We start from the raw sequence: 11,587 nt of genomic DNA, 5'->3' as shown, positions 1-11,587 counted from the left end.
GTGTTGCATGTGTGGTGTATGGTGTTTACTTTTGTCGTGTGCCATATGGGGTGCATTGGCAGAAAGAAGTGGGCCTCAGTGGACAATGTAAGTGTACGGAGCACTCAGTAAATCCTCTGCTTGCAAAGAGCGACAGACGAGAAGAATAAAAGACACGGGAGGTGGCGCCAGGCTGCCAGGCCAGGCTTCCAAAGAAATAAAATAAAATAAATAATAATAATAATAATAAACCATTGCCGCAGGGTCAGTCAGACGACAGAAACGCAACAAGCAGAGCTGAATTTGGACAGACAGTGTTGCAACCGTTGCAGTCGAAGGTAAAACGTAAAAAGTTCTATAAACGCCAGCTACCAACCAACAACGACCATTCTCGCATCCTCGGGCGGCATCTAGGACTTTTCAGGCCCAGGTCTCAACATGCAAAGTGGGTAAACAACAGCAGCATGTGCCATACAGATCGAGACGGGAATAGTCGAGGGCAGGGAAGAGAGGGTGTGATGTCGAGCTGTGATTCGATTTTCTCTTTTTTTTTCCTTCCTGATCTTGTCCAGCCTGCCAGGGCGTTCTCTTCTCAACACTGAGGAGACGAGGCCAAAAACGCCATGCAGCACTGCATGGACAGTCGTATTACGATGTATTTTCAGATGCACGAGCCCGTAAGAGCGTCGGTTAGCAGAGCAACGAATCGCAGTTGTCCATGTGTTCTCCAGTGCTCGTTTGTGACTGGCTCTGTCTCAATCGCGGAAGATGAAAAAGAAAAGAGGAAAACAAGAGTCCGACGCAACCAATCTATTGTGCAGCTCACGACCGCCCCATTGGCAAATCAGTTGTTGTTGTTATTTTTTTCTCTTATCATTTTTCCCCGTAAGATGCTTCAAAACAAAACACGCCCTGACGCCAAAAAAAAAATCTCACAGGACACAAACTGATGCAGGCTGACCCGGGACCAGGGGATGATGCAGGGCGTGTGACCCATTGCCTCGTCATTCGCTCGATCGCGCATCCTTCCAGTCAACCCCTCTTTGCATATTGCACTCACTCTGCCTCAATCAAGCAGAAAAACACACGGTTGTGCAGATTGTGGCCATTCTTGCCTTGTTTCTTTCCTGCATATCCCAACATCCCCTGCACATTCAAATCTTTGCCTGGTTCTCGCATTACACTACTTTTTTTGGCGACAGCCTGCTGCAAAACAATGTCTGCCTGGCTCCGTCAGACGCCACTTTGCGATGAAGTACGTGCGCGCGATCAGACATTGCCAACAAACGGCAGAAAATAAGAAGAAAATAAGAAAATAAGAAGAGAAAAGAAAATAAGAAGAAAAAAGGAAAAAAAGAAAAAAAGAAAAAAGCCGCCAAAACTACCTGCTGTTGATTGTTTTGTTTTGAAAAAAATTTACTTTCTGGGATGAGGCCCCCTTGTCATTGCGTAAGATGCAGAAAATTCATATTCATATTTGAGACACATGGCTGGGCAAAAGAAAATGGGGAAGTAAAGTTCTACGATCTCGACAGAAAAGTGCAATTTTTTGTTTTGTTTGGATTGCAGGAGTCGCTTCGCATACGATGAACTTGCTTGTCAGCCATGCCACCAAGGGGCCTCCTTTGTTCTTCTTTCTCATCCCAAGGCATCCACATTACCACCGGGCAAGTCAAGAACATTCAGAGACCACATGGAAATACGAAACGTCGCCCCGGAAATGACAAGACTTTGTCGATTCAGGCCGCAACAAAAAGAAATAAAGAAACAAATCCAAGACACACTAGATGAGGCAGAAGAGGCGGAAGAGGCAGAAGAGGTAGAAGGCTGCCAAATTACATCGAACCTCGGTTCGTAGCCTTCGAAATTACTCAAATTACAAAACTGTGTCGGACGAGACGGCGACGAATGTACGCCGCTGCTCGCTCTGCCTGTGCGAATGCGTCGTGCCTGCATGCCCGAGGATGTTAGTTGGCTATTTGGCTGGAAACCTGGCCAACGGGCTCTGAGCCAAGAAGTTCTACAGCAGCCTCGTCAATTTCACAACGCCGTGACCACTCGTTGAAGAGATGAGGGGAGCGATCCTCTGGGCTCCTCCATGCAAGACTGTAAGATACGCCGAGTCGCTGAGCTTGGCAGGTTGGGGGTACAAAAAACGGGACAATGTAGGACGTACACCAAAAAGGTATTGAACCAAGAAATGAAATGGGGGTCCTGGGAAAAAAGGCGACAGCCGTTTTCGGTAACAAGTTGTGCGTTTCAATGATGCTTTGTTATTTCCTTGTTGCTGCCCAAGCCAGGTCTCAGATCGGCCTCTCTTCAAGAGAACGGGTAAAGAGTCGAAAAGGACAAAGATTTCAGCGGCACCATTCACCACGATCATCGTCCTCTGTGGGCAGTAATTACGACACAAACGTAGCCAAGCCTCCCCACCTGTCTAGGCATGGGGAAATCCCGTCGCCACCCAGCGTCAGCCTACTACACACTATTCGCACAACGAGCTCGGCGCTCACGGGGACAAGAACGAGAAGAAACCGGCTCCTGATGCATGTCTTGGAGATGACGACACGAACAAAAAGCATCGATCCCAAGTTGGGAAGAGCACACAATTTGCGAAAGACGGATCTGTATACTTTTGAAAGTGGTTCCATTCCGCGTTCAGGTCAGGCAGAATGGCTGACCTGGCGACGGCGCGAAGTGGCAGCGCTTACACTCCGTGCTACCTGTGTTTAATGTTTAATGTCTAGCTCGACCTAGCTAGGCTCGGGCCAGGCCTGACCTGTGGCGCCACTCGACATACGACGGCCAGGTAAAAGTCGGGAAAAAGCAGCGAGGGACGTCATTTGATACAGGCCCTCCCGCCAGCCAACACCCTTGTCCTTTTGCTGTGCCTCTGCAGTGTTCCGAAGCACGACTCTCCGCGGACACCAGCCACCTCTCTTTGTCCCTCTGTTGAATCGCTTTCCGATCATCGTCTGCGGCCTGCAAAGCCTAGACGGTCTCGACCGCTCAAATTGCAAAGGCAAAAGCAAGCATGGAGACCTAATGAGACGCATGACGTGCGCAGACGACGGAGAGCTGTTTGTACGAACGCGGAAAACACGGAAAACAAGAAACGAAACAATAAACACAGGCCACTTGAAATGCATACGGTGATGCACTACGGTGATGCACCAAGAGGGCGTGGATTGGAGCTGTACGAGTAAGTTAGTCCGTCATACCTCTGCTGCTCCCACCGGAAATGAAAGGCAGACGTGCAAAATGCCTCGCAAGATGAAAAGAAAAAAAGGTGTACACTGTGGCTGGTGCAGTCTGGACCTGGGTCTGGACCGTCTGGATCGTTTCATCGCCTGTCTCCCTCCCTCAGCCTGACGTCTCTTGCTGTACTGACGTACTCTGCCGAAGGTGCCGTCGCTGCCGTGAGTGCCCGTCGCTGCCGTTCGCCGCATCTCCCCGGTGCAGGTCTCCGTTGCAAGGGTAGCGCTTGTACTTTACACTGCTCTCCAGTGCATTCCCCTGGACTGGTTTACAAGGCTACGGAGCACGGAGCAGGTTGGGGTCTTGAATGGCCAGCGCGCAGAACACAAAAGCCGTGCCACAAACGAAACCCCTGGACCCTTGTGCAGGAAATCCTTCCTTTTGTTTCTCAACGCCCTGTCCCCCCCCTGCTCTTCCTCTCACTACGTCATTTTTGCTTCTGTGGCTCGCGGTGTGCTTTCTTATCCTTTCGTTTTCTGTGTTCTTTGACTTTATCCTTTCAAGCTCTGCATCGAATAAACTATTGTCAATAAAGAAGACCCTTGGGTTCTAGATCTTCCGTCCTCCCTATCCCGTAACCCGAACCCTGTTTTTCTGCCTCAACTGCCTATGCCTGACCTCGCAGAGAAGAGTCTGGACTGCTGGATTCGAGACAACTGCAAATACGGTGCAAATGAAGAGCTAGAGTACCCGAGACGCAAAGGCGACAGAGGAAGCAACCTCATTTCGGTGACGTCGTCTTGATGTCGGGGTTTCTGTTTGTCGGACCTGTCATGCTCAGCTGCCCGTCGTCGTGCCCATGATTGGCCAGGACGGTCCCCGTTTGGTGCCGTGTTTAATTGTCCCGGCCTGCATGTTTGCTTTCCCTGCATTGCTTTTGCCTCCTCTTGCTTGCATGCTTACATACCTGCCTGCCTGTCTGTGTGTCTGCCTGCCTGATCGTTTCGTTTCGTTTTATATTATGTTTTATTCTCTTTAATTTTGCTTTATTTTGTTTCGTTTCTTACCCATCCTTTGATAGTTTCGTGCACCCTAGCCTGCCGAGCCGTCACTCCACCGACGCAATGCTCTCGACATAATGCCCATCAGCAGAAAACAGATAAAAAACCCCGACCAGTCAGGGTGGTGGGGGTCTATGGCCAATTATCGTCAACGTCAGATGGTCAGTCGTTTCCCCATCTGCCCAGCAACCTCATTTGCCACCATGTTAAGAAAGAGTCGAGGCTGCAGCATGCGGAGTATCTGGGAAAGTAAAGTCGACATGGGCAAAATTGGCGAATCGACACGCAGAGTTGGCTGCGTCATCGCACGACATACCAGGTTACAGAAGCAAAACAGAACGTGACACTCTAAATTTTTTCATTTTCCAGGTAACGGTAGGTTAATGAAAAGTAATCCAAGCAATCCAGGGGGAGGCAAAAACGTCAGAGAGAGCATGCAGATTACGATATAGAGTGGGAAGCCCTCATGTGAAACGCCGAAAACGTCGACAGCCATCAAGTAAGCATTGTGAAACGCCGTTCCTGCTCTTTCAAGCCTGCCTTGATCATGTCACCATTTGCGTAATGCGTGCATACACATATGCAGGCAGTTGACAATCAATGGAGCAAATGGAGGACGACCATTCTCGTCGTATACGAGGGAAGATATGGATCCCTCGAGTTCGGCAATGCAATGTCACCAATCCCCTTGCATTGTTTGGCTATTTTTCTTATTTTCTTAGTCTTTTGGTTCCTTTGATCGCTTCAAATCCATCCCAAAATGGCCTTGGTAGTTGCGTTGCGTTACCTTGGTGTGCTGTCCCTCGCAATTTTCTGATGTCCTCGTGAGGGTGCAAATACGTTGTAAGGCGAGCACGGGAAAGGATCGGGGAGAGAATCGAACCGGTAGCCGTCTGAGTCCGAACCGATATGGGTTGGCCTGCACCTTGACCTGGACCTGAGCCTTCGAGCCTCGTCTGTGGGATCGAACCTGGTTTGGGAGGGAGGAGGGGGGGGGGGGGTGGTCCTGGCCTATGAACAGGGGCCTGGCGGGCATCTCACCCAATTTCAAATGACAGAAAAAAGGCGACACATCCAAAAGCCGCGACTCAGTAAAACGCTGCCAGTCGAAACCCACATAAATATGCAGGGGTTGGTGAGTGGGTGGTACAAATCACACGACATGCAGAGATCCATATCGGCCCTCTCGCATACATCGTACAGAACACGACAACATACTCTCCTGTGTGGTAATGGGGCCTTTACCAAGAATCAAGGTACGACGACGGAGAAGCTCGAATGCCAAAAACGAAAATGCACGTCTTGCAATATTAAACATTAGACATGAAAACGCTACGAGCGACAGTAAAGTGGTGGCAGAGCCACTTTTACAACGCTCAACACTGGCAAAGATCCACCAAGAGCAGCTCCGGATGGTTTCCTCTTTTGTCACTCGCCGTTTCCATGTCCCATATTCCCTTTTGCCTCTTCCCCCCGATTCTTGTTCGCGTCAGAATGTTGCGGCAGAATGTTGCGGGATTTGGGGGCGGAAGAAGAAAGGAGCAGGAGCGAGGCGATCGTGATCGTGATCGTGATCGTCATTGTTAGGCTACGTAGTGTATCTGACAGGGCAAAAGAGTGTTGGTGACGTGACTGAGGCGGGAGGGAAATGAAGGGAACTGCTTGACGGAGTATACGGAACTACTCCGTAGAAATGAGAACACTAACAAACACACATGGTGGACCAACGCCTCAACGCCTCAACGCCTCAATGCTCAATGCCTCCACGCGTCAACGCCCAACGCCTCAATTGATCTGGACCCCTTTGCTCAAACAACAAAGCTGTTGATTATGTGACTGATTTTGTGTATTGGTATTACGGAGTGCGCCAGGGGTCCGTCCCTCCCTGTGGACATGCGTAGGTGGATGTCCTGTCCACACCCCATTCATCTGTGGCTTATTCTTTGCTCGTCGTTCCCATTCTGGGATAACTTGACAAAGTGGACCAGAGGTACGGACTATTACGCGCAGGCGATTGTGGCTGTGCGACGCCCTCTTTTTTCGCCTCCCTCCCCGTCTTCCGCCCATGAAAACACGAATGGTGTCGTCGAGTCGCTGTCCAACCAGAGAATGGCTTCCCCTTTCGTTGGTTCCATTTGAGGTAAAGGTGCATGATGCATATGGAACAAGATGGAGATGTGCGTGAGACCGTGACAGAGAGAGACAAAGAGCCAGAGACAGAAAAACGAACGCCAAACAAGACAAAACGCAGCAGCCAGCTACTCTCATCTGCAGCTAATTTGCGGTTGCAGACTTTTGCGTCACCTGGTCCCTTGGCCCACACAAACAAGCCCCATCTTGAGCGCAACCCGCCGCAGAGCCTCATCCTTTGGAGGGTTCTTTTGCCGCCTGCACGTCGCCCTCTTTTCGACAAAATGTCGACAGACTGGCACAATTGACGAGCATTGTATCTCATCAGCTTGCACGATCTGCATCGCTTTGGGGGGGCATGTTTCCTTGCAGCTATTTTAAGTATTTGATTTTGGTGTATTGTGTCGTAGTCTGTGCTTATTTGACATTTTGATCAATACCACGTCCATCCTCATTCGCCTGCCTGGTCCGACACTCTCGTCGGTCAGATTCTCGTGCTTGCCATGTTTCTGTCTTCGGTGCAGTGCGGCAATCTCCTTGTCAGTCATCCGTCTCAGAACTGTAAATAGCAGTCGGACCAACTCATCGCAGAAGAAATAAAAATAAAGTGTGAGAGACAGACCAATCGCGCTGTCCCGTCTCTTGCTCCGCACTCGTCCTCTCTGATTGGCGACTTGAGTGACCATCTCGGCGGCCGTTTTTGCTTGTCAGAATGTTTTATTTTTAACGTGCGTCGCTTCCCTGCTACGACGGTACAGTCTAGCCAGTCTCACGGACGAAGCACCCTCCATCTTCCTTTGAAACGACACCACTTTAAACAATGTGTAAGGTCCCGTAAGGGTTCCCGATTCATCGTTTGCCTCCCAAAATTTCAAAATTAAATATCCTGCAGCGTTTTTGCCTTGTGGGCCATGGACAAGGAAACCCGTTGCCGCCTCCCGTTTCCATGGTCTGAATTTGACGTCGTCGGTCTGGTATCGAAAATAGAACGTATGAAGCAGAAAATAGACTTATCTTCGAATGCGATCCCTCTTCTTGGCACCTATTTCCAAGGTCTCGTTATTTTGTCATCCTGGCTGCCGTTAGCTCCCTCCCCGTGTCGACAAAAATAACTGAAAAAACGCCAGGTCAACTTGAACTAACCAAAATCATCAATTTGATAATCAAAAATAGTAGCCATCCCGTTACGACTCCCCCTTCTCGTGACTTGAAAGCGGAAAAAAAGCGGCCGGCAGTGAGGATGCCTAATCCCAATTTCTTGATGTTCACAACGTATTTCATGTCCTTCGTTGTCTTGGCCTGTTTCATGTTTCGAAACTAAAGCACAAGTTGCTGTCTTGCGAACCCTCTTGTTCGTGTCCGGATTTAGCCTACTGTGCATCTTGGGTATTCATTGGCCAGCCCCGTACGAGTATGATTGTAGGTTTATCCATCCTGCATCTACCTTTCTTGTCCCATGCCGCCATTTCTTATCTATTTTCGCGTCATCTTTTCGCCTCCCTCTCCCCCGTCTTTCGCTCGTAATGTTTTCTTTTTCCGTCTTCTTGGAACAGATACGCAACACTCACAGACCATCGGGTTTTTTTTTCGTCGAACGGTTGAGCCACACATTGAGCACGCTTTTGTGAGATGGGTACCCAATGGCCGATCCGCGTCGGGGTTGATGTCTAAAAAGTTAGGCGACGCCGTTTTGGTCTGAATTCTGTTAGACCCATTGAGGCCCGAACCTGCGGGATCCCGCCGCCAATGACAGGTGGTTCTTGGCTGCTTTTTGAACTGGTTGGGCTTTTGTTTTGTTTATTTCCCTGGGAGGATTTTTCCTTTTTTTACAGCAGTACATCTGCAGAGATAAAAATAAATCGGACAGACACGAAAAACGAGACAAAAACAAGAAACAGAAACACAAAGTAACAAGCAATATTTCTTAGCACGGAACCTTATTTGGGAAAAGTAAAAAATCAAAATCCGAAATATGTCAACGCTTTGCTCTCCATTGTCTCGCGTCCTCCCCACGTCGCCTTTCTTTCCATGGCGCATCCTCTTCCTCTTGCCACCCCCATGTTCTCCCATTTACCTTGTCTCCCGACAACCGCCGTCTCCTCGTTCCGTTTTCCGCTGCACGGCCAGTCGGCAATTCGTACGTCCGGTAAATTGCTTCCTTGTTTCTTTCCCAGCAGCGGTCCCAAAGACACAGGCGCCTCCGCCCCGCACCTCGTCGTTTCTCTTTTACTCGGCCTTTTTCTGGCTTTGGTGCCAATTTGCCACACAACCCGCTTCTCGCCGCGCTTGTTGTACGTATTGCGGGCACCGGTGAGAACGCCGCGAAACAGGCGACGATTTTCTGACTGTCACATTTTCGGCATCGCAAATGGGTTTCGGTTATGCCCGGAGTTAAAGGCGGTCGATGTCAGCAACATGTCAAATAATGACAAATGCAACGTGCGTGCACGGCATTGACGCGTATGCGTGGCGTACGAAGAAGACAGAAACAAGGCGGGCAGGGGTTAAGAAGCATCGAGTACAGTAAATTGAGTACATGGCACGCAGAGGGCACAAATCGCAAAGAAAGGAGTGGCACACGGCTGCACATCATTCTGTCTCTTTTCTTTCCTGTCGTTTTGCCTCCCTTGGCGCTTGTTTGTAATCTTATATTGGCCTCAAACAGGCACCCCCTTGTTTTGGACGCGAAGGTATTACGATGTTGTTCGTGCTCTGCATTTGCCTTCAGTCACTAGCCTTGTCACTCAGCCCGGTTCTCATAGGGCTGATGATTTGCCTCTCCACCCATCACCCCATCACCCCATCAGAAGACGGTTTGTCGGACGTAGTTCGTTCCGTCCCTGGATTGCGAGCCTGGAGTTAAGGAACAGCCTTTGACCCGAGTAACGTGATGTATTCGTGCATGTTCGTATGTCGTATATGTCGTCTCATATTGATACCGAAAGTGGAAGTAGAAACGAGCACAAGGCGGGGACGACGAGTCCAAGTACGAATATTGTGCGTACTACTGCATTCGTACGCCGTCTACGCATCTCCCCCTCCTCCCGCCTTGCCAGTACGCCGACCTTCGTTCGCCTATGAGGTCGCAATTTCTCTCCTGGCTCTGCAGGACCATGTCTTTGTCGTCTTCGTCGTCGTCGTCGTGTCTCTTCCCTGCCCTGTGGCCATTTGTCAGTTTCTTGGTGCCGAGCTTTTGCATCCTCCCCTAGTCGTTAACCTCCACAATTCACCTGCTTACGCTTCTTTCCTTTTGTTTATTCGTCTGGTCTCATCATCCGAGGTCTTTTGTATGTCAACTTGAGCCGCATCGTTGCAGCAAGAAAAGTGCAGACGAAGTCGACAACGCGGAGCCTACGACACAACGGGTGTGCCGCAGCCCGAGTGGAAAGAAGACGACGGGGAGCTTACGATACGACTGGGTCGCCAGGGCCATGGTTTAGTTTGCAGACGTCGCTCAGTCGTGCTGGTTGCACGCCAAAGTGCAATGGCCAAAGCCCAGTGTAACCTCTTCCGTCCCGCTCAGCTGGGTGGCAAATTCCCTCCCAATAGTTAGTCCGTCATTACAACGTACAGGCGGCTGTTTGATCATTCAAATGCTCCCATAATACGTTGTACATTGCATGAAAGCCACAAAATACGCCGGTAGGACAAGCGACGCAACATCGTAGGCCAAAAAACGCCCAGCCTATTTTGCCAACATCTGGATCCACCATCCCAACCTGCAGCCCTCCCGCCCTCTCTTTTAGACGCGCTCTGAGGAAGTCCGAGGAATCTAGCAAGAAAAGGGAGGAAGATGCCGAGAAGGACGTGATACACAAAAGAAAACAATAAAAAACGCCCAACAACTAGTATTGGTTAAATCAATTTCAATTTCGAACAATGCCTGCGACGCATGTCGGAAACGTTACAAGCAAGCACAAGACAATAAAACAAACACAAACAAAACACATAAACACACCAGGGATGAACAACAAATAACCCACAGCAGCCCAGCCGTGGTTGGCCTCCGTCCTCTCCCGTAGCGTTTGATTCTTCTGGATTTCCTGATTCCAAATCCGCGTTACGTCTACTGTAAGCCGATTCTGTATATTCGTTGTTGTGTTTGTGATTGCGTCTTGCGTATGCATTCACAACCTTTCGATGATCGTGCGACCGTGCATGCGTCGCCCCCAGCCTCATCCCATCATCAGTTCCATCGTATCTCGTAGAAAAATTGTTTCATTTGTCGTTTGTGGCTCGTTCTCGCTTTCGTCTTTCCTTCCCACCGCATGTCCCTTCTTCCCTCGGCAACTTGGGAATCCACGGCAACTAAGCGACCAATACTAAGCTTGCGCGTAAAGAGGCTGACGATGGCGTTCGAGAGACCAGTCTCAGCGAACAGAGAACAAAGCCCAGCCCGAAATCATCCTTGATGGCTGTCGAACTGGGCGGCGACGAATCAAGGAGGACTCGGCTGGCGAATCGCTGGATCGTAAGGAGAAGCTGCGAACCGGGCCGAAAGTAAGACGAGGCCAGAGGCGCTTTGTCGATTGACAGCGTGACCCATGCCGCGTTTGTCGGCCGTCTCGTCGGCTGAATAGAGAGAACGCAAAATGCAAATATGTTGACGATGATGCACCGCCTTTGGCTCGGCAGCATTGGCGCAGAGACGCCGAGTATGGGCCGAGGTGCCAATTCTTGTTGGCTTGGGCGCTGGTCGCCCTCAAGTGGTACAACAAAGCTGTGACTAGCCCAAAAGCTGCCGTTCACCGGCCTCAACTCGGTGCTTGGGAGAGTAAAGGTTCAGGAAGTCGTCTGGTCAGTTGGACACGCGGACACGCGCGGAGGTGATTCCCAGCCCCGTCGCGCACAACCTCTATCGCGGTCGGCCTGCATAACATTGGCGCCCCAGTCCAAAGTCTAGAGCGAAGCTAGGCAAAAGACACCGGCATATGAAAGTCATCGGCTTTCGTTCATATCCCTGGTATGCACTGGTCGGTTTGTTCTGTCGGACGGCACATCCTGCCCGACAGCTTGTTGCCTCTCGTCGAGCTGCTATCGACGGTCACAACACAATGATCCTACCGCCATAAACGACAGGTTCATGCAACGCCACAACACCATGGCAACACCAGTTGGAATCGGTAAGCCGAGCCAATGGTGCGGTCTATCATTCGAACGACAGGGTGTGGCTAGCTACATCCTGCTAGAAGGGCAAATTCTGCGTATATGTGACGGAG

The 11,587-nt window shown here is 50.2% G+C and overlaps 1 protein-coding gene across 1 annotated transcript; it reads left to right on the top strand.

Moving 5' to 3' along the window:
• Nucleotides 1-5,561: 5,561 nt before the first annotated feature.
• On the top strand, nt 5,562-5,825 carry SPSK_08195 (uncharacterized protein; the record flags this gene model as incomplete). Its single annotated transcript, XM_016734833.1, has 1 exon — nt 5,562-5,825. One exon carries the CDS (start codon nt 5,562-5,564, stop codon nt 5,823-5,825), a length of 264 nt encoding a protein of 87 aa, XP_016591414.1.
• Nucleotides 5,826-11,587: the final 5,762 nt, after the last annotated feature.

Source organism: Sporothrix schenckii, assembly GCF_000961545.1.
Source record: "Sporothrix schenckii 1099-18 chromosome Unknown Cont41, whole genome shotgun sequence".
NCBI classification, from domain to species: domain Eukaryota; kingdom Fungi; phylum Ascomycota; class Sordariomycetes; order Ophiostomatales; family Ophiostomataceae; genus Sporothrix; species Sporothrix schenckii.
This window is presented reverse-complemented; position numbering and strand designations above follow the sequence as displayed.